Source organism: Pseudochaenichthys georgianus, chromosome 14, assembly GCF_902827115.2.
Source record: "Pseudochaenichthys georgianus chromosome 14, fPseGeo1.2, whole genome shotgun sequence".
In the NCBI taxonomy this organism is placed as follows: Eukaryota; Metazoa; Chordata; class Actinopteri; order Perciformes; family Channichthyidae; genus Pseudochaenichthys; species Pseudochaenichthys georgianus.
Window position 1 is genome coordinate 15,253,325 of NC_047516.1, and position 27,740 is coordinate 15,281,064.

Genomic DNA, 27,740 nt, shown 5'->3' on the forward strand with positions numbered 1-27,740 from the left:
TTTAATTTCTCTTATGTTCATTGCCTTGTCTTTTCATGCTACAAATCCCAATTTGGGATCAATAAAGTACTAATCCATCTATCTATATAAACATCAACAAATTAAGAAGAAGAGTCAGGATGGGTTGCTAATGGTTTTATTATTTTGATATTAAAATCAATGAACATAATCAGACTATTGTGGTTACAAGCAGAGCTGTGGTATCAACTCCTGGCTGATACAACAGAGAAAGAATGTTTTAAAAAAAAATAAGAAAGAAAAGAGAGGCACAATAACACAACAGAGATTCAGGGCAGGTGCCGCAGGATGTCAAGCAGCCAGAGACAATTATTGTCCGAAGCTCTGAAACAGAATGAGTTGTTACAGTACAAACCAAATAAAACAAAAACATATCTTACATTTCCAAGACTGTGCATAAAGCTCACCCACTGTGCCTCCAAGAAAGAAAGACAATGTAACACAAAGACTTAGATATAACAAAAGTTAAACCCAGCACGACACTTATTACACAACATAAATATATCAACTGTCAAGATATTGTATTTGAACAGGCATATATGTGAACTACAAATATAGACGTCATTGCTAAAGAGAGGATCAAGTTAGTTTCAGCAGGATACACTTTCTGTAAGTTTCTTCTTTATGAAATTATAATCACCAAGAGATCTATTATAGAGCACTTAGCAATGAAGAACAGCCCTCCTACTGAGACTGGGGAGAGGAACACACACAGGACTAACTACAGAAAGATCCCATGCTGTTGATCTAGTCATATAAGTTACCATACAAGACCAGAAGCATCATAACAATAGCATGTAGCTGTAGAGCTCATGATGACCAATACCTCCCACATCCACTACATGTTTAGGCTTGTATGGATTTCCCATCAAATCATCTTTCTGTCTGTCTTTATTATCAAAATAGAAAATAAAGGAAACAGAATATATACTTTAACATTTTCTGCTCATTAAATGTGTCTCGCTCCGTGCATTTTGGCAAATCTGGAAGGAGATGTAAATCACTTTAGTGTTGGATAATGACGCGTGTAGATATGGAGAGGGGTTTTGTTTTTTTATTTTCATTTAGGGTGGGTTGTTGTTTTTGCTTCAAAAAGATCAGTCTGCAGAAGAGGAAATGACTCCCCTCCCCCCCCCCCAGCATTTATTGCAGGGGAGGTGGAGGGGTCTCTGCCCACCAGCCTTTAGCGGCCCCCCATCTTATTTCAGAAGCTCCCTGACAAGACAACTGCGAACCAAAGCCCTTCCGAAAAAAATTAAGCACCCAGAAGGGGACAAAACATCTCTGGCGCAGTGGTAAAGTTTCCCCAGAAAACTGATCGAATGTTCAAATTGCCCCCTCACAGTTAGAGAGGGGCGACTCCTGACCTGTGGAGCACCAGACCTCGGTTTAGAGTCGTGACCAAAGAAGAGCTGAGTCCTTGAGTCTGAGTCCTTGAGTCTGTTTCCAGGCGCTGACTGACTACCTCAAACCTTCAATGACAGAACGCTTCATGGGCTTCACAGAACACTACTCAAAGTCACAATGAAACTGCACCGTGTTACTTTACCATTAGGACAGAACCCAATGTTAAAGAAAGATTAAAGTCATATACAATTCAACACAGGACGGCAAATGACTGAAGCCACTATGTGTTATATTTGTATGTAATAATAATGTTTTTACGGGCAAATCGGTAGTTTTGTTGTTACTTTCAGCAAATGAATCCCAGACTCTGGTTGCAACACAATCATCTTTATGTTTGAGTGCAACACAGAGACAAGACTTTTGTTAAAGTTGATTTGCAAATAGTCCTTTTTTAGGTATTTCTCCATCTATCCTAATATATCTGTTGCTTTATTTAAATATTTGTAAATTCATTTTCAAACTGATATTTCTTTATAATATTGCAATCTGTTTTGCATACTGATCTATTTATGGAGTCTTTACTGTCTAATTAAGCACTACATATAGATTGTCCTTAATGTTTGCATATCTTACAAAAGTTGCACATTTTACAAAATCGTATCTATGGTACATGAGATAATATAACTGATAATGTGTAAATGTAATAAGATACATTTTTTAAATATATGAACAATCTAAAAAATATATGTTGGTTTATAGGTAGGCTATACAGGGAGTAATAGAAAAGTCAGTTTCATTGTGACTTTGATTGACGCCTGTGAACCTCATGTGACTCCTGGTGGAGCACGCTTCAGTGGAAAAGCTAATAAGTCTTACAAATCTCCTTACATGTTAATTTACAGGACGAAACAAATAAATATCAAATAAATGGTAAGAACACTGGAATAAGGGAAAAAAGGCAATAAGATATAATTTAGGAAAAATCAAATTTCAATCGTGCAACATTTGACAAAGTCAGAGCATAAATATCAAACCAAAATATTAATATAAAAAGAAATAGGTATAAACATTTAAGCAGGACAGCGGCCATATAAAGTTACAACATTCATGATCCGTCTGGATCCGGACAACAGGAGTCTCCCTGTGTTCAAAACAAAAGTGTAAGGAAGTAGCACAACAGGAAAAGCTCCACCAGACACGTCTGTCCGTATGATCCTGCTAAGGAAGACTAGTCTACATTCATCCGCAAAGCAGCAGCAGCAAAGTTATACCTCGCTATGTCAGCATACAGCAGTCAGAAACACAAGACTGACAAGAGTCATCGACAGTAGGAATAATATGGCTAAAACAGCTTTTTACATCAGCTATGTTAGCACCCAGCCACTGACAGATTAGCACCACAGTTTACCTCCATGCTCAGTTTGTCGCTTCATTTGCACCCTGCCACTAAGTGCCAACACTGGCTTCAAGGAGGGTCTGGCACTTCATTATAGCAAAGTTAAGAAACGGAAAGGTCTGTTTTATGCTTTTTTTTGTTTCCTTTTTCTCAAAAAATATCTCAAGAGGCAGCAACACGGTGCTCAATGTCAAAACCACAGAAGAAGAATGCATTGTAATCGACAAATTAAAGCAGGCCCAAGTCTCCCTCTGCCTTTGACACAGTGGAAACGTACTCTTCTCTACGGACACGCCAGCGGTGATAGCAGCAGCAGCCAATACACAAAACACAAGAACGTGGCGTAGTGGGCAGAGAAAGAGTTACAATTGGAACCAGGTTTCCCAAAACATGAATTTAGTTCACATGTATGCTCTTCTTCAGTAATACTAAAGGGAAATCATATTCAGACACGACAAAAAGCTCATTCACTGCTAAAGGCTGATTTCTCATACTAAATATTTTGGGTTGAAATTAGTTTTTAAATTTAATTTCTGTACTTCAAGTTTAGGTTATGGGAAACCCAGCCCCTTGTTTCTGTGGGGAAACCCCCTCCAGACTGACAGAAGGTGCAGATGTGTGTTCTCGAAGATTTGATTAAGGCACCTGGTTCAACAGGCATCATATCCAAGAGCAAGGGGAGAAACACTTTTGGTCTTTTGACTTTCGAAAAAAAAGTGTGAAAAGAAAACAGGGTATGTGTTAATAGTATACTGTTATCGAATCATTGATACACTTAACGAAAAACATAACGCCCTTTGTGCTCATTAAATAGCAGCAAGTATGACAACATTTGACTTTGAGTGCAGTGAAGGATCTTCTATAAGTGCGTTGCAGGGAGTCGGCATGCAGAAACATTATTCCCGCTCGTTTTTTTTTTTGTCACATTTTTGTATGTTTCTAATTTACACAGAGAAAAACATGGAGGGCATTATGCATACAACCTCTCAAGACGTGGTGTTTTTACAAGCAGCCCACATGGGTCAAAACAAGACAAGAAACATCTGAAAACAGAATCCAAACTGAGATCTGACACCACAGCCAGCAAGAGGTGAGGTCAATTTGTAAAATATTGTTCACAAACCCAATTTAGTGAGATAAGAATATTTGGTAACGCTCATCTTTTAGATCCGTAATTTTCTAAAAAGTCCATAGTTGAGTTGAAGTTGAGGGGCCTAAGAACCAGGAAAACAAGCTGAAAGATGCTAAAAAATATTCAGTCGAGGGGAACATCTATTCATTATACACCAAGTCATTATATATATTTTTATTACATACATATGGATACATAAGTACAGCTTAAAACAAAAAAAATAATGCCATGAAACTGAAATGATATACATGTAATATAACAATGTAAGTGTATCAATTGATAGCTACTCTTCCTATCACCGAATGGTAGGTATACCATACTTGTTTCAAGAAAACTTATTTGAAATGGTTAAATTACTAAAAACATATTATGATAAAGCGTTACCAAATATTTACTCTGGAGATCCTTCGTGAATACATAAGTTGAATAAGTACCTGTATTTTAATAATATAAGGAGGAAATCCCACATACTATTTAAATCAACAAAATAATGGCCTATAATACACCCAAATAAATGCATTTATTTTGCAGTCCTGGGGGAAATCTTGTACCTCTCAGATGATATAAAGATCCTCTGTGACTTTAGGCTGTGGTATCAAATCAATGAGAATGATTTTTACAAAAGAAACAATGGTTTTCCTAACAATAGCAATCATACAGCTCAATACAACAGAAATCACCAATTTGTTGTCGTTCAGAGTGAAAATGTTCTGTTTGGTCCAACAGGATAGAATCAATGAAAAAGATGGGGGGTGGGGAGTCTGTTATGTTTTTGAGTGAATATAAATACAGATGCTATTTAAATTCTTGGAGGATTACCTGGATAATGAAAAGTAATCGGGCACCATGTGAAATCAAATCCTTTGTGAGAGAAAAATGTCGTAGGTCGTGTATGTTTTAATTCCAATGTGGATACATCGGATAAGCTGTGAATAATGTGACTGTTGGCCTTTTTTTCAGTTTGTGTAGAGAGGATTGCACTATATTGATTGACATTGAGAATTCATAACACACACACACACATTTTTGTACAGAGTAAAGAATGGCGACAATAATTGGAATACATAAATATATTTTCTTTTGATTTTATGTCATCACATACGTCAGATAGAAGAACGATATTACCCTGATTTGCTGAAGAAGAGCTATACGGTAAGCTTTTATTGGACAAAAGTAGCACAAAGATACACCATCAGCTTAATAGTTGACTGTATAGGTTTTATGTCACCAGAAATAAAAAAAAGAATAAGGAATAGTTACTGGCATGGATTTTCACTAGTTTTCTTGACTTTTTAAAATGCCACAGAGTCTCCTTGTTTGAATGTAAAGTTGCACAGCTTGCACCTATCATGTTAAATGTAAAAACCTGTGAGAACTCTTTCTTAGATCAGCCTCATGAGCGACTACAAAACTAGCCAACCAGCGGCAATGACCGCTGGCCAGACCTGGTCAAAATTGTTGCTGAAAGAAATTGCTTCAAATATTGTACCAAAAGATTCAACTGAGCGCAATTAGTTCAAATTTTAATTCAACATTTGTAGCAATCTTTCTGAGATATTGCACCACGTCTGATGCTTCAGTCAAGGTTTGTTTTGAGCCATTTATGCTGAACAGTTTTGTTATTGTTGTTGTTGTTGTTGTTGACTGTATATTGGCGGAACGATGTCATAAGCCTCGGGCTCACCCTTTGGCAACTGACTAGTTCACCAATTTATATTATTTGTTTGTGTGTAAAAGTTCAAAAGGCAATAAGTGTCCGGATTGAGTCTCCATTTGTAACTGGCTTGCCATACAGTACAGTGATATAGTAACTTCCCCTAAGGCGGCCCGGAACAACACCTTTCAAACGGCTCTTCCTGGCCGCCCCAGGCTAAACCCTCCTCCTCATTAAGTCACAAGTAGCAATCAGTTTACAAATGATAACAATATAGCTCTCTGGAGAAATGTGTCTACACTGTACATCACCCTGAAGAGGAAGCCAAAGCAGAATCAGTTTTTCCATAGGAAACCTCTACTGAAGGCAAATGAATCCTGACGCCAAGGGGGTCAACGTCAGGATCAAAGTAGGGGCCCTGGAATCAAAACCCTCTTTTAAGACCACAAACCCGCTATCCACGCGGTTCCTGACCAGGAAATAGACCTATCTTTCCAAAACCAAGCAATGATACAGGTTTATTCAACACTCGTATCATTACGTGGATCCAGAAACATGTAGACCTAACCCTTGTCAGGCCGCACACCTATTCCCTGCCAGTTTAAAGACCTAGCCAAGTCAGTAAATAGACCTATCCTAGCAAGTAGTTATCAAGTACACTTGCAGCATTCACACCAGGCCTTTTAGCAGCAAATGGAAGAAAAAAATGCTTTTTCTTTAGTTTGTTTTTGTTTTTTTCTTTCTTTTTTGGACAAAGTGCTTTTTGTTTTCAAACATATAAGATAGAGTAATCTATACATATATCTAACATTTAGAAGAAACATATCAACTTATAGTCTATGTACAAAAATTAATCACTACTAAGAAAATAGCTATGGACGGTAAGTCATTAGGCTACAACTAAAACCAAGAAGTCAAATATGAGTAGATAGATACTCATCATTCTAGTTTCATAAAAAAAGCACCATTTCTCCCTTTTTAGACGGAACAGAAATCAGTAAATATATATATATATATATATGTAGCACTAGCTGTTATTCGATCACATGATACAGAAAGACAAAAGCTCTGCATCTCTATCTTTTTTTGAAGTACTTTCACTTGGAACTAACCTGAATGTATCCTTGTGGATGTTTTGTTTGTATTTGCCCGCTAACAAAATGACTAACTGATTTTTAAAATTCCTGAGAATGGCGGCATTTCCTCTGAAGAAGCTGCAGTGAGGCAAGCATTCAGGCATCATGCATTTCTAAAGGTTGGACATGCTGAACACTTTGAGGCCAGGATATTTTAATTCTCGGTATTGCCTTAAAAACAAGTTATTCTTCGCTGCTGTGAACGGTCAGGAAGGACTAAGGAAGATATAATTCAGCATTGCAACCTCAAAGGCATCCAATCCCAGGAAATGTAAAATTCAACCAGCTTCATGGTGAAAGAGTGAAAACTTGTGAACATCAGAAGGACATTGCACAGTGCTGAACCAAGATTAATCAGACTCAAATGGCTTTGGCTTTCTTACAGAAACTTTCCTCACACTTCCCTGCTGTTGTCCTCAAAGCTCCTGCTGGACCATGTCTTCCCTGCACTGCGATTCGAATAATCCTCTGTATTTCCCTCAGCCAGCAAAGGAGACCCATTGGTTAAATGTTGTTTTAAATATCAACCTTTGAGATCGACTGGCTGCTCTTAAAAACCTCTTTACCTCCACATCTCCTTTCCACAGAACAAATACTTCCAAACAGGGAAGCTAACAGGCAGCTAAAGTACAAAAATATAACAAAAACTTTTTTTTTTTGGTTTTTGTGTTTTTTTTCTCCTCCACCTTTCTCAATGCAAGGATAGGCTTTTTTAGAAATGTGTCATGCTTAAAAATTAATAAATTGTCATGAAAAGTGGCATTCCACCATTGATAGATATAGCATTAAGGTTTCTATTTACAGTACTTTATAGCTAAATTAATATTTTGTTGAAGAAATAAACAAACAAGTGACAACAGGAACAAAACATTTTGGTTATTCTTGGTGACAATTTGTCAAACAAAAATGTAACATAGCTTATCTACTAGCGCTCTTGGTTTATGTCCTAAAATAGCACCTATAAAACAATTAGCACGTGGAGGGAGGAATCAGTTCAGGAATGACGTGCTTGCAAAGCAACACATCTACTGGAGAAGCCCATAGATGGGTTACATTTTCAGATTTAAAGAAATGATTAAATGCTCCTTTTCTGTACAGAATTGGACCCAAGCTAATTTCACAGTTCTATGAAGTTCCCTGACCCTCCCACATTTCTTACATTCAATACGGCGTCAGGTAAGCTGTGCAAAACCTTACTTTAACTGGCTGGTCGCCATTTTGTTGCATGTGTCTTTGGTACAAAAAACAATCAAAATATAGTGTGCAAATATTTTTTGTGTGACTCTAAACAAATAATATGTTAACCCCTCCCCCCGCCCCCATCCCTAAAGACGGAGTACCAAAAAACAGAAGTATCCATTGCAGAGCTCTCTTACACACAGACTCTGTGGCATGACGCAACGAGAGCTTCCTATTGTTTTATGTACATTCAGGAAATCTTTAGACAACTGAAAAACTCTGCAGTTGTCCCCCTCCTCGCATTCATTAACAATCTCCCTCAGTGTAAAGTAGTCCCCTCGTTGGCTGGACCTCAGGGAGTTCTGACCAATCATCTCTTCTCGTTCAGTCCCGCTCACACACTCACTCAGACTACAGAAACACACACATACACAAGGCACAATGAATAGAACTCTGATCAAACACTAGTATGAACACACCAAACTGTTAGCCTGGTCATCTCTACGGTACAAAAAGGGGAGCCTGTGCCTTTTTTCAGTGGGAGACGCTTTTATGTACAGTTTCCTAGAGGAGATGGATTATTTCACCCTCACCATCATCATCATCATCAACCTCACAGTCTGCTCCCATTCTGGCAAAATGCCCGTTTTACCCAGTCCAGTTATAACCAGCACAAGGCCAAAAAGCACCAAACTACATCAACTTCCTCTGAATATGGTCAACTACCTCCTGTTGTTTAAGTTATCGTAGTCAAAATAAGCCATAAAGCCTCTAATTTTAAATTCTTTAGGCTTCAGCGGTTTCTTTTCGAGCTTTATTTTGCTTAAAGTTAACTCCTACATTTTAACAACAGCAGGCCTGATTGGCAAACAGGGGATGGCATGAACGTATTTAGGCCTTCAATACAAAATATTTCCTGCCACCCCGAAAACGCCTCGGAGCACACAAACTATTCTCTCTGCAGCTTTGTTGGCAACCAAAGCCCTTTTTATCGAAGTGCTTTAATGAATGGGTCACTTTGATCTTAATTTAATTCTGGAGTTAATATTTGTTGCCATGTAAGGTGACCCTCTTGGAGGAAATGATAACTGGAACTTTTTCAAACCTCTGATGGTGTCTGACGTGAAACTATTCTTCCTCTTGTTATACAACCTCAAATGAATTATTCAAAAGTATTCCAGTGGTTACACTCGTGTGACTGTCTCAGCCCTGAAAGCAGACCTCCAATAAAACGGACCCAACACAACAATATGCACATCGCATCTCATAATCCCCAGTGGATTCAGCATGTGCCATTAGATATACACCTGACCATCACTTGCTTTTAGAGGCGCTTATCCCAACAGACACTCACAATGGGTTGGGGGACAGTGACGCACTGACTCGCAGTGTGCAGAGACATTAAGCTAGGGTGTATGCCAAACACACATACATACACACAGGGAGTGGTATGTGTGTTTGTGTGCCTAACAATGTGTATGTACTTTGGGCTGGAGGGGCATGCAGAGGGGGGGCATAGTTACAATGGGACAGCACGGTGGTAATATTTAGCACACGTCTCTCAGTGGACTGCAGTGTGTTTAGATTTTGGAGGTTGGGACTCGCAGGCCGACCAGCCCTCCGGTGGGGTCGCCGCGTCCGGTGGTCTCCAAGATCTTGTTGACGAAGTCTGAAGTCTGCCCAGCAACAGGTGATGCCACTGCACACACAGAGACACAGGAAGAAACATTCAGAGATGCTAGAGATGGGTTTTTTATCCAGACAGGGCACAATATTATTGTAAAAAGCATTCATTTAAATTAGATCATTCATTTTAATCTCACCGAGTGTCTCTTTGATGAGATGCTCCAGAGTGTCGGCCATGTTGGTCGGTCGCGGAGTAGAGTCCTCCACTCGGGCAACTATCTCCTCCTTGATGGCATTGATCACAAACAGGAGCCGGTCTACAGGAGGACATGTGGTCGAGCACTTTAGCATTTAGAAGTTGTTGATATTTAGTCATTTCTAACAATCAGAAGGTCGATTTTGAAATAATACAGAATAAGAAAGCATGAAAAAATGGATGCAGGTGTTGATGAAATTGGTGTAAAAACTGTGTAAGCCGTATACCGTATTCTGTGCCGAGTCCCCAGAGCTTCACTTTGTTTGCCTCGTACTGAGCCTTCTTCTTCAGACGACAAGCTCTGCAACACACAACAGATGTGTCGAGTCAGCATCTTGACCACCTTTTAATAATTCATGAACTGTGGGTCAGCACGATGTGTCTGTACATTAATGCATGACTTACCTGGATGCCAGCTTGTTCTTCTCCTTGCGTGACCGAGGTCGTGCGGTCAGCGGCAGCTCGCTCACAGGGGTCAGGTCGCTGATCACCTTGTTCAGTTTGCGGAGCTCGGTGCCGATCTGCAGCAGCTTCCGTGGATTGGGAGTCAGGTCTTCCACATCCGTCCGGCGAGACTTCTTCAGCATGTACTTTCCTTTATTTGAAAAGAAGGATTATCAGATGATTTACATCATATGTCGTTTAAGTTAGAAATTATTATATGCTCCTTTTATCTGTTCAATATTTCTAGTAAGATCACTTTGACTGCCATATCACTGCAGCATGCTGTGCACAGCTGCTGTTGTGGAAAATATAAACTCTCAAAGACTGTACTTGCCCTACAGTCTATACAAGAGGTAAATATGATATATGTTTAGTCTGTGATATATATATATTGTTTTATTTAATAGCTTTGAACTAATAAGCTATTTTTTTGGTGCAGGGCTGATCTCCCACGTGGTTAATATACAGTATATATGTACCGTACGTGTGTGTGTGTGTGTGTGTGTGTGTGTGTGTGTGTGTGTGTGTGTGTGTGTGTGTGTGTGTGTGTGTGTGTGTGTGTGTGTGTTTACCATGGAGAGGCCCGTTCTTCTGGTACAGGTTGCTAGGCAGCGTGTGTCTGTCCCACTCAGACGGCTTGAGCATGCGCTCGTGTTTGGAGGGGGTGAGCTGCTCGCTGTACTCCCAGAAGTAGCGACGCTTGCCTCTCTTCCGGGTGGTGACTCCCGTCGTCAGACCTTTAATGTCGTCCATTAGCTCCATTTCACAACCTGGAGAAAACAAGACATCAAAGCCGGGGGGGGGGGGGGGGGGTCAGCGGGTCAGAGAAAGAAAAGTCATGAGGAAGAAACACAGAAAGGTAACAATGACAGTTTGTTGACAGTGACAGTTTGTTGGTAACACCGGAAGCATGAAGGTTGCTACCTGGCTCGGAGAAGGCGTCACTCATGTCTTCGTCCTTGTCAGCTTCGTAGTCTTCATCCTCCTCTTCATCGTCGTCCTCCTCCTCCATCTCAGACAGCTCGTGCTCGCTGCCGAAACCCTCATCGTGGTCTTCGTCATCCATCTCAAGCCCATCGCCTTCCTCCTCCTCCGCCTCTTCCTCGTCTTCCTCCTCCTCGTCCTCTTCCAGCACGGACTGGCTTCTGCTGGCCAGTCTGCAGCGGGTGAGGAACAGAGAGTAGTTGTGCTCTTCCTCCTTGCTCTTCTCAGTGGCCTCTTTATCCAGAGCACCCCCACTAGCTCCTGCCTCCACCTCTCCGCTGACCTGCTCCGAGGTGCTGCCCTCCATGGCCGGACTGGCCTCGACCAGGGGGGGCACGCTGGCAGACCAATCTACAGGAACCTCACTCTTCCCTCCCCCCTCTGCGGCCCTCTCATAGATCATCTGGCTGCCAAAGCCGTTGTCTGCAGCAGCATGAACTACCACCAAGGTGGCGCTCGTTGAGGGGCCAGCCTTCCCGTCATGGGACTGGGGGAGCGGTGGAGGTGGGTTTGACCTCTCAAAGGCCGTCTGGGAGGGCATGTCGGGCTGAGTTTTAAGCCCGGCACTCACACGGACTTTAGCCTTCCGCACAAAGTCCATCGGTGCTGCCATCTTGGTTCCTCTGCCGTAAGGCTTGGTTTGCGCGTGGCCGTAGTCCTGGGTGAGGCTGAGGAGGGTCTGGGTCTTGGCCATGGTCTCGGTGCAGGAGGGGACGGGTCTGGTGGCTTTTTGGGAGGTTTCAGGAAAGTCTGGGAGAAAGCTGCGGGAAAGACGGGAAGAGGAGCTGGGGGAGGGCCGTGCTGAGCCGGGGCCAAATCCCTGGCCAGGGATCAGGGGTCTCCTACTGTGACCGGGAAGTGGAGGGCCACTCATATCAGCAGGGGGGTAGAGCGCCTCACACACAGGTTGCGAATCCTCGCTGTTGAGCTGAGCCAGGGTCGGGGTTTGACCAATCACATCCTCATCCTGGTAGGGACTAGAGAGGTCATCCAATCCAAGGAAATCCACCTCTTTGTTGCCCAAGATCTCACAGCTGGCCAGCCGTGTGTATCTGCCGAGCACAGAGCAACACAGTTCAGACAACAGGAAAGCTACCATTGTCTTGTCATTGTAAATAACCTTCAAAATGAAACTATAAACCTTTTTTGGTCATCTTGGACTCTGGAAAACAATGTTTTTTTCAGTGATCGATTAATGGACAAAGTATTTGAGAGATCTATAAGCAATGCAAATTATTGTTTGTTGCAGCCCTAGATCTCAACATACCTTCTGCACTAATTCAAAATTGCAATGGCATGGATTTAGCATGAGAGCAAAGTATATTGCAGGTCTGATTGATGCACATGTGCCTCAATGAAAACCATCCAGAGCAAATTTGCATCTGTTTAGGATTTTGAACTTTTAGAATAAGTGTTTAAAACCTGAAGGCAGTCAAAACATTAAAGTGATCAAAAGAGAGCTCAGAGGAAGCACAACATCTTTCAGTGACAGTTTTGACACTCATAGACACTGCCTACATTTTTTTATGAAATTCACCAGATTGTTGGGTAAAATCTGCGTAAGGAGCGAAGGTACATTGTACTTCACAGAATAAGACTTACCCATTAACACAGTATGCATTTGTGCGACTTAGCAGCGTGGAGCTAATCTTGACAGTTGTAAAGAAATGACTCACTCAATAACCAAAAGGAAACGGCACTTTCGTCAACGTTCAACCCTCTTACCCTGCAGCAGCCAGTTGCACTATTCCACCTCAATATTAATCGCCTCTAGACTCCAAAAGTGGTTGTCTAACCTCAGCTGACACTGTGTATCAGAGGAGAGAGTGCACAAACTATTTTGAAAGCAGAGCATCAGGATATCTGCAGGACAGACGGAGCATCACCTGAGATCTCAGGAGACTGCGGCAGCCAGCTGCTTGGTTTGTTTACTGACATCTTAAACCACTCCCTGCCATCCAGCAACACTCTAGCTGCCTCAAACCACCCTGATCTGCCTCAATGATGACTGGTCTGGCATGTTGAACTGCAATGCTTTAAAAACGTTTAGGCACCTGTCCTTTCGCACAGATCGACTCTGCAACCTCAACCATACAACCTTTTAATTTAACTCATCGACAATAGGTTGATTATTAGCTTTAAAAAAAAAACTACAACAATTCTAATAATGAATTAATCACGTTATCAAGCAACTAAAATTACCGTCCCACAGCCTTCAGCAACCAGTCAAGATGCAGTTTACATCCATGTCTGTCCAAAATGTCATCAGTGACATCATTTAATCCTATTAAACAATTGTGTAAAATGTTCACAATTAGCGAATTCAGTCAGGCCAAAAACATGTGTGTTTTGTGACTTTGACCATTCTTATCTTTGAGTTTTTAAACAATAATAAAGCGCTATAGATACTAATGTCAGGCTTTGGATGAACAGACAAAAGTTGTGTGGTTAATACATCGCTGGTTTGGGGAATTTACAGTAACTTGCCGCCCATTAAAGCTTGAGTGCGGGACTTTTGTATCCCCCCCTCTGGCAGTGCGAGAAGAAAATATTCTGGAAGTGATGTTCTAGATTTAAAAAAAACTAAAACAATTTGGGATCCAATGGAAGGATTTAAGAATAAAAAGGGGGGCGGGGGGATGCAGAGAGAGGTTCACCAGTGATGGGAAGTCTCCACAGACGCAAAACACCACAACGCTGCTATTGTTCAAAATACAGAGTTTACCAGGCTCAATCAGCGTTAGGTGACCTCATTTGGCGAGGGTTTGTGTGTAATGGCTAACTTGTGGTCCCACGCAAAGTTATGTGATGAGGCCCACTATGACGCGAGCGTCGACGGGGACAGGGACGGGGGGGGCTAGTGGAGCACGCGCCAGAGTAATTGTGCCGTATAAGCGCATAGAGGTGCGCCGCATTTGCGCTTCGGGTGAGGTGAGGCACCCTCCGCAAGATTAGGCCCAAGGTGAGGTGAGACCCCACGCAGTCTGCGTGATCTGCGTGTAGGGAGGAGCGGCCCTGCAAGATCCTCACTCCAGCTTTAAAAACAGACAAGTCTTGTGGACCCTTAACCCAACCTCCTGTTTATGATCAATACCATGCTATTAAAAAAGGCACAAAATGTAGAATCCAAAGTTGTTGGCAATCCACTTTTATAATGTGTGAGATGTGAAAAACAGTATGACATTTGAGTTTCAGTGAATTCATTTGTATAATGTCATATTTACTTGCTGCTGCTTTTCACTCGAGATATATATATATATATATATATATATATATATAAGCCACAGCATATGAATAAATAATCCATTACCTGGTGAGGTCCTCCCAGTAAGAGTCCCACTGTTCGAACGCTGAGCTGCTGTGGACCGTCTCGCTCTCGCTCAGACCCATGAGCTGGTCCACGCAGCCCTCCACATCCTTCCCCCCATCGCCCCCCACTCCGGAGCTGTCGATGGAGGGGCTCTGTCGGTGGGTGACATCTCGGTCCTGCTGCAGAGAGGAAAACATGGAGGGAGTCAGCAGCTGGTGGCTCAGAAGACGGTTTATATCTAATTATATTTAAAAGAGGTGTTTGCAATAACTGACAACAAAGTAACAGAATATAGAACAGAAAATAAGACGATTTACATTTTAACAGCATCAAAGAAAAAAGATATATATCAAATATTGGGGGAATTTGACAATGCACGGAGGTTATAAAAGACGTGTCCATGTCAAACCATTGGTTTTGCTAAAAATATCTATAATATTTTAATATTGTGCAAGACCTTTTTTGTCTAGAGGGCATCTAGCGTTGGAAATATGACAAGCAACAGCATAGTATTAGAAATTATAGGATTATTACATTTTGAATTAATGTTGCACCAATGAGACACTATTTTTAAAGGATTTGTAATTCAGTGTGAGTTAAAAAACCTTTTGTTGAGTTTATTGTAGTAATATACAGTTCTCAGGCGATCTTCCAGGAACTAAACTATACCACACGAGATTGCCCGTGTCATTTTATATAAAGAAACTCTGGTGAAGTGTCAGTTTTCTACATGGCGAGAAAGACAATTTGGCAGAGATAATTGCACTTTGACTTTATATCGCTGTCTTCTTGTCATCATGGAGCTCAGATGTGTCAATATGTCTCATGTGTTTTCAGTCAGAAGGGTTTAGATTTAACCATTATATTGTAAATCTTTCTTCTTTTCCATATCTTAACATATCTAAACTAACAGGAGGGTTGAAGATAATTGAAAGATCCTTGTAAAATCTGTTATCACAGTAACGTCTTACTATGGTGCAAGAAATGGACTGAGTGCAGCAGTGAATCACTTTTGTTTGACTACAACTGATGGTAAATTAAGGCAGACACCTGCAGCTGACAGGGTGAGGGTGACAGGGGAGCCGTCTCCCATCAGCCACCTGTGAGCCCGGCAAATGTCACACGGCTGATAAACAATTAGGCATGGGCCTCTCCGTTTTAAATGCCACAGAGTTGCCACTGTTTCCCCACTAGCATGACTATGACTGCGAGGGAAAGTATTTTAATATTATTGATTAGTGAAGAAGACCTGTTTTTATTCTCAAAAAATGTCCAGCACTTCAATAACATATTAAAAAGAAATATAAATGAACCCTTCATTTACCTCTACTCTCAAAATGGTTCATATGCATGTTTTTTCCGGTGATTACCAGGCACAGCGTTGACATTTTGTACGTATTTAAATGTTGCAAAATGCAGGATTTGTTTTGTCCTTATTTATAATGAACAAAGCGGGACTGCGGATGGAAATTAGCTCAAAGCTAAAATCCGGCTCATTTACATTTGAAAGCATTATTTTTGTTTAAAATGTACATTAATGTGCACTGTTCCGGTTCAAATAAACGATTAAATGAAATGAAAAAACATCACAGCATGACTTACTCTTCTTTGAATTCTCTCTGGTGTTTTTGTGGAGCTTGTTGTGCAACATGTAACTTGATCGTGTTTTTTTTTTTTTATACGGGTGGGGTTACTTGTGCCGAGCTGTGACCACTCGAGCCACGCTGACAACGGGGCGAGTGTTTTTCCACTGAACTGCATAGCAAGGTATAAGAAGCTGTTAATGAGGTGTAGGAGGTGTGCTGAATCTTGAACACCATTAGGTGCAGCTCTTCATCCAACTGTGGGAGTTTCTGCTTTTACTACTCCTCCCTGCAGTATTTAAAACGGATCATTACTCACTAAATAAACCAGAAGATGTCCTAATCTTGGTGTGCAGATCTATTTATATTCAACAATAGCAACTTAAACAAAGCCTCTCTAACTTTGTAGTATACTTACCACATTTTCTACTAGTGTTTCACAGTAAAAGGCAGGAACGTAGACGTTAATCTTAACCTCGAACTACAGAGATTCCAGTTAGAAGTACCGATAAGGTGTCTGGTATCTCCTCTATATTTCTTATTGCTGCATTTTAGTCGCTTCTTTAAGCCCGCGTCACACTGTCCCGAAATTGACAACAGATGGACACACGATAAAGGAAATGTTCAAATTCGGCTCTGATCGTAACAACATCGGGCCATTCGTGAGGGCATCTTAAGCCATCGTATGACCGTCGGTGGAGTTTCTCAGGCTCAGGCAGCAACTTCGTGAGCGGTGGCAAAATCTTTGGCATTCCAAAAAATTGCTTGCGAAGGTTAATTTTCGTGTTGAATTTGTGTGTCCATTTTGCCCTTCGTAAGGCACTCGTGAGGACATCTTGTCAAATCGTGTCATCTTCGTCTTTACTTCGTGTGATCATCGGTGCCATCGGGCATTTTTCGCCTCACGAGGGAAACTGGAAGCTGCCCGATTGGCTTAGGAAGGCAACACGACTGCGTGAAGCCCTCGCAATGCCATCGTATTATAGTACAATGACATCGAGATGGGACCACGGTGTTGGCGAAGACAGCCGAATTTGAGTAGCTCAAGCATTTCCCATGTGTCATGGTAACATGGCCAGCCTCAGAGCATCTTCCTCAGTCAGTCCTGAGCAACTCTACAGAGCAGAGGCGTGTGTAACTCCCAAAGCTGCAATCACAATTCAGTTCCTGCAGAATGGCAGACTTTGATGATGAGACAACCAGGAAAATGCACCTCAGAGAACATGATGAGCAACTGTTACGGTACGTCCACACAGCAGCTTTGAAAAAATCTTGAAAATCTTGGAGCTGGGCGTGTCTGAAAGCTTGGGGATTTTTTGCGAGCAACGCGACCAACAACCAATCACATGAATCTCCCGCCCCCGACATACAAAGCAAAAAACCCCGGGGATTTTATGCGAGCAATATATATATATATAAACTCCCCAAACAGGCGAAAACCTACCAGTTTCACCCACTGTCTCTGCCTCCTCCCTCCATGCCTGGTTCCTCCGGTTTGTATCCCGGTAAATAGTCTGGTCATAAAGAACCAGGTGATTTGCTACCGTAATTTCTCCTTTGGAATATGAGGAAATGAATTGTCTGGCTCTCCCTGCTTACACGTGGTTTGATTGGCTAGCGCTTGTACTGGCAGATTTGCATAAACGGGATTTGATTGGCTGACGCTTCCAGCTCAGCTTCAAAAGTTGAACATTGCTCAACTTTTGAATCCTGAAAATCCTGGAAATCTTCGCTTCGCTCCCCCACAATGCAGTTCGGCGAAAAGCGAGGCAAAGTGACGTCATCCCCATTCAAAGTCAATGGGCAGAGAAGCGTTAGAAGCGTTGGAAGATTTGTTTAAAGCGGCTGTGTGGACGTACCGTTACAGGCCCAGCACCTCCTCTTACAGGTAAAAATTGTCTTATTTCACTTTGTCATTTCTTGCTATTTGTGACCTGCTCTATCGAAATCAGTAGCAGTGATGATACCTGTATTAAGCAGGTGAAACAGGAGCAAGAGGACACAATGTGCTATGTTTCCTTGCAGATCGCTTCTCTGGTTGTTTTATTGCACAACAAAATCATGTAAACATATTATGTAAATACCATCGGGAGGTCATGTGACACCTTCGTGACCTAGTCCGAACGCATCGTACTCTCAATACGATGTTGTGTAGCCATCGTGTGACCTTTGTGTGTCCTGCGGGTATACTTGCTTCGGCTGTTGCTTGGCTGTTGACTAAGTTCGGGGCCATCTTCGTGCGAAATTCACAATTCCATATTCGTGTGTCCATCTGGTGTCAATTTCGGGACAGCCAGCCTTAAGAAAAGGGTATTGGATTTTGACGGATGATCTTTAAACCTGGATCCTTCATTCAGATGCAACTCAGAGTCAACTCGGCGTGAGCAGCTGTGAGCGATCTAAAAGGAGTCAGCTCAAAGGACGGTAGACCAAGTCTGATGAACGCAGGGCATTTTAGCTAAAGATAAGCTCTAATATTAGTTTCATAATTGTGTGTAAGTGTGTTTGTGTGCGTGCGTTTAACCACTCACCAGTTCATACATGAAATCTGGGTCAGAGTTGGAGGCGAGCAGGTCGGTGCTGGTGAGGGCCTGGTCAGCAAAAGAGTAGTTCTGAAATGCGTCAGCAAAGGGAGGCTCCATCCCAATGATGCTGGGCTGCAACACAACATAAATAAATAAACACTAAAGTAAATAATAAAAGTAATCAGCACCAAAACCAATTTCTGATATACTTGGTTCTTCCCTTTTTATTCTTCCCATCTGTTGCTCCTTATTTGATTTCAGTATTGTATTTATTTTTCTCAGATAACTTTTATTTGTTGCACTCTAATAACCGAGTATCATTAATCATTTATGAATTTGTTCACACTATTCACGAGGAAACCCTTCTACCTGTTTGCTAGTGACAGTACAGTTTCCCTCTTTGCTGTTTGGTCCCTCTTACCTGTGGCATTGCCAGGCAAAGCTAAGAGCTTTAGCTGGGGGGGGGGGGGATCTCTGGGCCCTTCTGTCCAGTCCCAGTAGTCTGAGGTTGTTGGATTAGCACAGTAAATTACTGCTAAAGGACAAGATGTTGTGAATGCAGCCTGCAAGACTGCGGGAAAGAGGAAAAGGGGGGATGTCAGTATTTGGGCCTGGTCTGGTCTGTTTTCTTGTGATCTGCTGTTCTCTGTATGCTTGAGGTCTGTGGTAAAAACAGAGAGTAGACAGAGCAGAGGTATAAGAATCAACAAATAAATAAGTCAACAGTAACATGCAGGTACATTTCCAACACAGCTGAAGAGTTTATTTGTTTCCCACCAAACTGCAATAGGCCTACAGACTTTAAATCGTATTGTCGTACTGATATTCTGTACAAACTGTGAAGACCACTGAGACAAATGTAACATTTGTGATATTGGGCTATATAAATAAACATTGATTGATTGATTGATTGATTGATTGATTGATTGATTGATAGATAAAAGGCTAAACTGGATTTGATGGAGAATATTTATCCCACCCGCACCCTCAGTATCTATGGCAGGCTAAAAGTCAGGCCAGATTATGGCCTTTGTTGTGTCTCAGAAATTGACATGTAAAGAAAAGTTTGGTTGATTTTTTAACCAGAAGACATAAACAATATATTATGATCCACTAAAGTAAGGCACACTACGAGACTAAATTCCCTGTTTTCCTCACCATCTTTACTTAAAGAGACCTGGAAGGGACAGTTTAGCGAGATTCAACTCTTATTTGTTTATGTGCATTTTCTAGTATACAAAGACATTTTTAGGGATAATCATTTTGCCTCTCTGAATTGACCTACTTCAACCAGTAAATGTAAATGTAAATGGTAGCAACAACTCAGTCAGCCAGTTTTTTTTATTTGTGGTTTGCAAAAATATACTACACGTATAGAACTTCTTCTATTAAATTGATTTTTTTTGTGGCTGATTTAACAACCCAAGGCATTGCACATAATTAGAAATTAAAAAAAGAGAAATAAACCACCATTAGAGAGTAGAAAATATACAGTAGATTGTGAAGATAAAAACATCTATAAACTAACTGACAAATAAAACACTATTGAAGGGCCAACGTTCATGGAAATGCAGCTGGGGCAGCATATAGGTGCTGGTATGTTTGCAAAAATAAGCTATCGGAGGTAGCAGGCTAACAATATAAACCATTTTCAATAAACACTTAATTGCCATTATTTATTAACACTGTCTTTCCATTCACTGCCAGCTATGCAGAACTTCTCCCTCTCTGCTGTCTCGCCATGCAGCTGCATAAACAAGGGCATAACCAGGCAATAACACAACAGCGAGGGGAACATCTCACCCTCTCTTAAATGAAAATGAAGGGTTTCACTATCTCACAGTTCAACAAAGCTAATTCATCGCCGCCCCTATGGACTGCAGATGTTAACTAGTTAGTTTTGCAGAGTGAGCGCAAGTGAAACTACGTAGAATTCCCCTTTAGGTTTTTGAAAAGTACACTCTTCTTCACATTAAAGTCTACTAAGCAATGAAACAGCCAGGCCTGTGTTTGTCACATAAACAGGTTCTGCATCTTTAGAGGAAGACATAAAAGGTAATCATGTCCCAGAGCTGCTAAGAATGCAAAACGGTTGCCTCCGGCCCCCCTGTCTACTGATAACAGCTGGATAGGAGGCTGGGCTCTCTGGCTCCATCTCTTGAGCTGGACCTAAAGTCAACACAGCACCGAGCCGAGCTATCGTAATCTCATCTTTCCTGTCCCTCCCGTCCACTACTGCGTTCACCGACACAAATATACTACTGACCTGGGGCCTGTACGATGAGGCCTGGGTGAGCAAGCTATCTTTGGGCTTGACTGAGGGGCTGGCTCACATTTAAATTAGGTAGATCGTAGGGATATTGACAAATTGTTATTGATTTAGCTATACGTCATGTCTACAACATTTCAGAAAAGCTCAAAAAAATGTTCCAGAGACCCCCAAATGACGTCTTCAAATGTCTTGTTATTCCCAACCAACATTCCATAACCCAAATATATTGAGTTTGCAATGATATAGAACAGCATCAAGCAACCGATATTCACAATTATGCGAGTACAACGACTTCAGCAACAGATGATAAATTGTTGCTGGTTAACTGATTAATCAACTGACATTTTCAGGTATGAAATAAAGTTAGTCTCTTTAGAACTGTTCATGGTGCAAAGGCAGAGATGGGGTGTATGGCATTAACGAATCTGTTAATATTGGTCCGGATTTACTCTTCCTTGTCTCTTCGTCTAATCAACAGACCGAACTTACAAGCGCAGGTAACAGGAGCTCTCTGTCTATCCAGCAGCTGCCGGAAGTTGTTGAGAAAATAAGCCTCTGAGAAATTTGGTGTGAACGCCAGTCCCCGCCCCCATTACATGTTCGGAAAGCACCGACATATCTGAACCAAACTGCCTCTCAACATTCCTTTAGAGAGCATCGGATTTGTTTGCGTTATGCTTTACCATCACTTGGACCCTCCTCTAATTCTCTGCTTGTATCTCATCCTCTCTTTCCTGCACCTCCTACTGACTGCAATGCTTGGACTGATCTTTTCTCTGGGCCTTTTTGCTGCTTTGCATAGCAAATAAATGAGAATCTGCATGGAGACATGACCCCTGCAGTGAACAGCTGACACACAACCGTACACCAATCCCACTCCTCCGAGGCCGAGGGGACAACATCACTTCCTCTCATTGGGTGCTGACTGACTCAGATGAACTTCTCACCCCTGAGATCTGTCCCCATGTGTGGGAACAGATTTTGCATAGAGACAGGAAGTGTCAGAAAACACGTTGGTACAGGAAGAGTACAAGCGTGTTTGTAAAAGCAACACCTTATCAAACACCAAAGCACATAAAAGCACTCATGTATATGCATGCACAAAATGATATATGTACAAACAAACTCTCTTAAGGACCAGAAGTATATTTTAAATCTCAGTCTCTGAACTACACATTGTGATCATTATCGTGCTTTTTCAATGTCCACTTCCCACCAGGGCAGCTGTGTCTGGTGTACTAGTATCAGAAGCAGAATGAGGAAACATATGGCCCGATCACAACAGTGAACGCCAGCATTGATCCAGACTCTTTCCTATCACAGAGGCAGCAGAAGGCCTAAGTGTACAAACAGTGATCGTACAAACATGCAGAAAACAAGTCGCAATGCTCCTCACCTCAAGCTGCACTGAATACTTTGCAGCAGCATGATTTCACATAATCCAGCTCACTGCTTAGTGGCTAACACAGGCTGCAATGTGGAGCAATATATGTATGACCGAGCGCGACAGCCCCCTGAAAGACAGGAGCTGAATGTCTCTCTCAGGCTTTGGTCTGATTTACTTTGGTGATGAAAACTGCCAGCAGTACATCTTTCATTTGAGTTATTTTACTTAAGGGACTTTACTTGGGTTAGAGTCAAGGTTTAAAAAGGTGGGCTTATGTCAAAGTACAGCTTCAATGATGATTAGTCGGCTCATCACATATGAGACTATTTTGATCAACTTTCATGGGCAAATGGCTGTAAATGCTGTTTATCTCAAATGTTGAGGGCTCTTGCATTAAAGCTAGGGATGCACGATAATTATCGGTCCGATATTAGGAATTATGACGTCATCCCGATAAACCCGATACCAGTATTAATAGCCCCGATGATATAAAATATATTTTTTGGGTTAAAAAAAAGAAAAAATACTGCGGTGTGGGTGGATTGGGATGAGGGGCGCTTGTTTTTCACTCGGCTCCTCCCGTGTTGCCAGTACTGTGGTATTAGTGGTTTAGGAAGAGGGGAGTTCTTCACAAATCCAGCGCTCCCTAATACTTCGAACCTGATCAGTCACCTGAAACATCGCCATCGCTACAATGGTGTGTTAAAAGCGTACGAAGACAATAATACAATACAAAGTGTGCGTGCGTGTGTGTGTGTGTGTGTGCGTGCGTGTGCGTGTGTGTGTGCGCGTGCAGTTATGGTGAAATGTCGCTCCTCTGTTTTCATTTAAACAGCTCCTTATATCCGTTAGCGCAGCTAGCTAGCACCAGATGCTAACAACAACAATGCAAGTAAGGTCTCTCTCTCGCTCGGGCCACACAGACACACACCCTCCCGGTCCTCCAGATGGCCAGCCGGTGCCTGCCGGTGAGCGTGGAAGTGTGGTCTGCCACAAGCGGGCGGCAGGAGCGGGGCTGTCAGCATCAGCTTGTAGATGGTATTTTAAACTCGATGCGCTCTGAAACTACGGGGCGGCCAAGGAAAAAAAATACACATGCGTTAAAATAATTAGTGGTGTAAAAATTGTTTTTATTATCGGTTATCGGTCTTGAGAAGCAGGAAGTTATCGGTATCGGTTTCAAAAAAACAATATCGTGCATCCCTAATTAAAGCAAAAAGATAATCTAGAAAATAATCAGCAGATGAATACATAATGAACTTAAAAAGCTGCAGCTTTTGTCAGAGTTCAACATTTCAGATTTCCTACAGGCCTATTTTTCAGGATAGATAAACTGAAGAGGCCAAAGTTTCTCAAAAGGACAGATTTCTTTGCAGCATCATGTTTCCTACAAATGTGCGGTTTGCTGAATCAATGTCAGGTTCACACCTGCGGCTGTTTACAATTAGATCAAGACACGGACAACGCTTTTTTTTGCAGCATTATCTGACAGATAAAATAAAATGTGTTTCACCAGAGATTAATTTTTATTAATCCCTCGTGGGGAAATTGTTTCTCTGCATTTGACCCATCCTAGTGTTAGGAGCCGTGTGCTGCCATTTTGAACGGCGCCCCGGGAGCAGTGTGGGGAACGGTGCCTTGCTCAGGGACACGTCGGTAGCACTTGGTCTTGTCGGGACTTGAACTGGTGACCAAGCCAAGTCCCTATCGACTTCGCCACCACCACCCTGTTATAGTGGATTAACGAATGAATCCAGTGGCGGAAAGTAAACTGTAATGCAATGTTGACAATTAAATGGTTCACAGTTCATTAGTTAGAGCAAAACACTTTGCAGCTGGTTAAATCTAAAAACTGAGAGATGTGAAGCTTCATACTTTTATAAATGTGGGTTTTTGGTAGTTTGGTACGCGAGCATTTTATTAAATAACTAAATCAATAGATGAATCTTTAATGAAAGTAATTATTAGCTTGAGGTCTAATTTAATGAAGAAAACATAATTTCCCAGTCATCAATATTGTTAAATATTTTATACACAATCAGGTCTGGTAAAAAAAAATCACAACAAATAATCATATTTTCAACATCTGTTGCTAAATGTTTCCCCTCTTCCATGTTGCTTCAGGCCTGAACAAAAAGAGTGTTGTGTGCTGAAAGCTTCACTATCATGCAAACAGCTCACATTCTCCGCCTCAAAACATTGGACTCGATCCAAGTAGGCCAATCAGCCGAGTCTTATCTGGAACGAGTTTCCTACTGATACCAGTCGCTCCCAGATTTCTCGCAAAATAGAAAACAGATTGCTTATTGTGAGAGAAGCTCTGAAAACATCATGAACGACCATTAATCACGAGTCCAAAATGTGTGTACAGATGTGCAACAATGGATGTTCACTAACAGCCAATTGTGCTTCAAGGTTGGGGATTTTTTAAAGATAATTTTTCAGGCCAGTTATTTGACAAGTACAACTGGCCCGTAAGTAAGCAAATACAAGCAAGCGAGAAAAGTAGGGCTAGTTAAATATTATTCACTATGTATCGATTGTGTATCAACTTAAAATCAACAAGGTATTTATAGTTCTAAAATTAAAATGTGTTACTCAAGTTTTTACTTATAGAAAAGGGTTCGTACATACCATTAGAAGTCTTTTGTTAATATCATGATAGTGTTTACAGTTGTATCTCCAAGCTCTTCTTGGCAGATGAATTGGATAGATTTATGGTTGGAGGTCAACGCTAACAGCCAACTCATTCACCAAGAAGACGCACTACGAGTGCACATTTTTTCGTCAGTTCACCGAGCAGCCCTTGCACCATAGTACTGCAGCTCTTTAAGACAGCCAAGTCATTGCTGCTGTAGCTATTTTGGGCTACATCCAGGTCTGCATTTAAAAATACTTGCTTAACAAACTTTAATGGGTAAATTCATTGTGTTTTTGATTAAGTCAATGATACTCAATTCAGTTAAATAGTTCCGCATATACAAAACAATCAGCATTGAGAAGCAATCGGCAGGTATATGTCACAATTTGTATTCTTTGATCATATGTCTAGTTATAGTCATCTGCAGCTCTGTTACACAAATACTGCACACCTCCAGACGGATTACTGTAAGCCAGTGGGTCCCACAGTGAGTGGTCATACCAAATGTTTACTGTGAACAAGGTCGATTCATCTCATTCAATTAGGAATACTGATGATACAGAGTTAAGGAAGTAAAAGTACAAGAAATAGTTTACTCGTTATGAGGAAGTCTGACTTGATTTCAAGTTTACTGAAAATATATCAGTGTCTTCGAAATTATTTGAACATTTACTTTTCATAAACAAGCAGTTCATGTTGTTTTTTGTTTTTTTAATATTATTTCTCTAAGATTCAAAATGTCTCCTTCTGTTATCGCTTAAGTTTTGAATCATCTACTGTAACCACACATGAACATGGTTGCAAATTAATCTTGAAAATAATAGAAATAATTAGCACTTGGGTAAAGAAAATAATAGGAAAAATACCTTGAATTTGATGCATGAGATGATATGAGATATGCAGTGTACCAGCCAATGTTGATGGTATACAAATATGTATCCCACACTGAAACAAAGATGATAGTTATGGATGACCAGCTTTAGTACAAACACAGTAAATGCATATAAAAGCAATAGTGCTTTCAGATTAACAATTCCGTATAAACAACCACTATGCCAGTAGAAAAAAAGGTAAGAAACAGTAGTTCAAATGAAAAATATAAAAGATCATCACAAAATGACATCCCAGACTCTCTATGTGATGGATTCAATTGTTTTGAAAAAACACAGCCTGACAACACACACTTCTACATCTCGACATCCTCACAATCCCCATCCAACAGGTAGTTTTAAATAGCAAATTAGCAATTATAAATGCCAAAAAATACATAAATGTTACCAGATCATCCACAGGCTCTGCACTCAAAACAGATCCTCATGAAAGCAAAACAAATCCCAATCTAACACAGTGCACCGACAACCCACGTAATCCTTCATTCCTATTGGTCAAGCAGAGACAAGGACCCGCCTCCAGGCGTTCCAGAATGGCCGCTACGACTGTCAATCACGGCACCTACTTCATTTTAATCAGCCCTTTTCAATCTAGGTTGAGGCAGAAGATAAACAAGTTGGAGGCCTACATGCCCGTGGCCTAGATAGCTTTATTAAAAGAGATATTTAACGTAAAATCTACAAATTACTATCAAATAACTCTAACACAACACAATACCATACATCAATCCGTGACATTCATACATAACATGAAACTGCCGAAGTCCGTAGATACAATTATAAAACTATGTTTTGGTGGAAAACCAAACAAACGAACATCATATAGATATTGATACTTAGTTTATTTCACCAGTGGAGACATAAAATTGAATCAACAATTTCTAAATTACATCTCATGGACATTTCTGGCTGTGTCGAGCCTCTTTTTTCAGCACCAATGGCTGTGTCATGTGTTGGGGGGGGGGCGTGTTCCTCACAGAGAGCTCGTGCTGTCCTTAAAAGACCTCTCTGTTTGGCATTGCACAGAGGTATTCTACCCAAAACACAGTTCAATTGTGTTTTTGACCGACTAAAATCTCATTGCCAAAAAAACCCGAATTGAATTAAGAGGAAATAAATATTGGAAGAGGTGTGGCATTCTTTGGATAGCTTAAAAGAAAAATCGTTTTAAAGAAGTGTAGGTTTGAACCATATGTCATGTTACAACGTGATAGAAAAAAACGGACTAATTAAATGACGAAAACAATATCAACAAAATCTGCGGGACCTTAATTTTTTTTACATTTAGCGCTAAGACTCGTTTTGAAGCCTACGTCAGCTGCATTCTGTGCGTAGACAATTCCTGCAGAACGCTTAATTCACTCAAATACACGTTAATTGTATATCTTGCCCTAAACAGTTTTCTTTTAAATGCGAAAACTGACAAATCTTGCTTGCTTTTCTCCATGCACCTCTCACTCAGTATGGCCTCCGTCCGCCCCCTTCCTCATGCAGCTGCACACACAACAACAGCCTGTCGTTAGCTTCACAGCTAATCCTGCACCGCAGAGAAAACACATATCTGCTCGGCGAACTTCCTCTAAAACGGCTGAATAGCACTCTTACCCACTTTTAAGGCGCCCACGCATACATCTCGCAAGGTGTCGGTTCTCTTGTGTGTTGCTCTGTTGGAAATAACAAGGCCGTATTTTCAATGGAGTCCACACGCTGCTACAGTTCTCTCTCGGGTTTGTTTTGTTTTTCTTCTTCCTGACGGGTTCCTGGAAAACGCGTGACTACCCGACCACGTGGTGCGGTGCTGGGCCAATAGGAGCAGAGCTCAGGGGGCTGGCCTGAAAACATTCGTGCAACATTTCACCAGTTTCAATATACTGAAACAATGCTGTAATGAAAGTAATACTAAAGTGCAGGTCCCCACATCTACTTAACATCATTTTGATTAAAACAATCTTTATTTTGT

General features: G+C 41.2%; 1 protein-coding gene across 8 annotated transcripts; it reads right to left on the reverse strand.

Moving 5' to 3' along the window:
• Positions 1 to 120: 120 nt before the first annotated feature.
• Positions 121 to 27,517, reverse strand: crebrf (creb3 regulatory factor). 8 transcript variants are annotated; one of them, XM_034099387.1, is made up of 11 exons: positions 27,390 to 27,517; positions 25,757 to 25,835; positions 19,012 to 19,161; positions 18,597 to 18,722; positions 14,483 to 14,661; positions 11,113 to 12,224; positions 10,761 to 10,958; positions 10,150 to 10,339; positions 9,972 to 10,045; positions 9,686 to 9,805; positions 121 to 9,561 (listed from the first exon to the last, which is right to left on the reverse strand). In XM_034099387.1, exons 3-11 carry the CDS (start codon positions 19,018 to 19,020, stop codon positions 9,443 to 9,445), a joined length of 2,127 nt encoding a protein of 708 aa, XP_033955278.1. In that variant the 5' UTR covers positions 19,021 to 19,161; positions 25,757 to 25,835; positions 27,390 to 27,517; the 3' UTR covers positions 121 to 9,442. The 8 variants fall into 8 exon arrangements, with proteins under 8 accessions (XP_033955278.1, XP_033955274.1, XP_033955276.1 ...); XM_034099383.1 differs by having other exon boundaries at positions 19,012 to 19,251; XM_034099385.1 differs by having other exon boundaries at positions 19,012 to 19,251; positions 27,386 to 27,517.
• Positions 27,518 to 27,740: the final 223 nt, after the last annotated feature.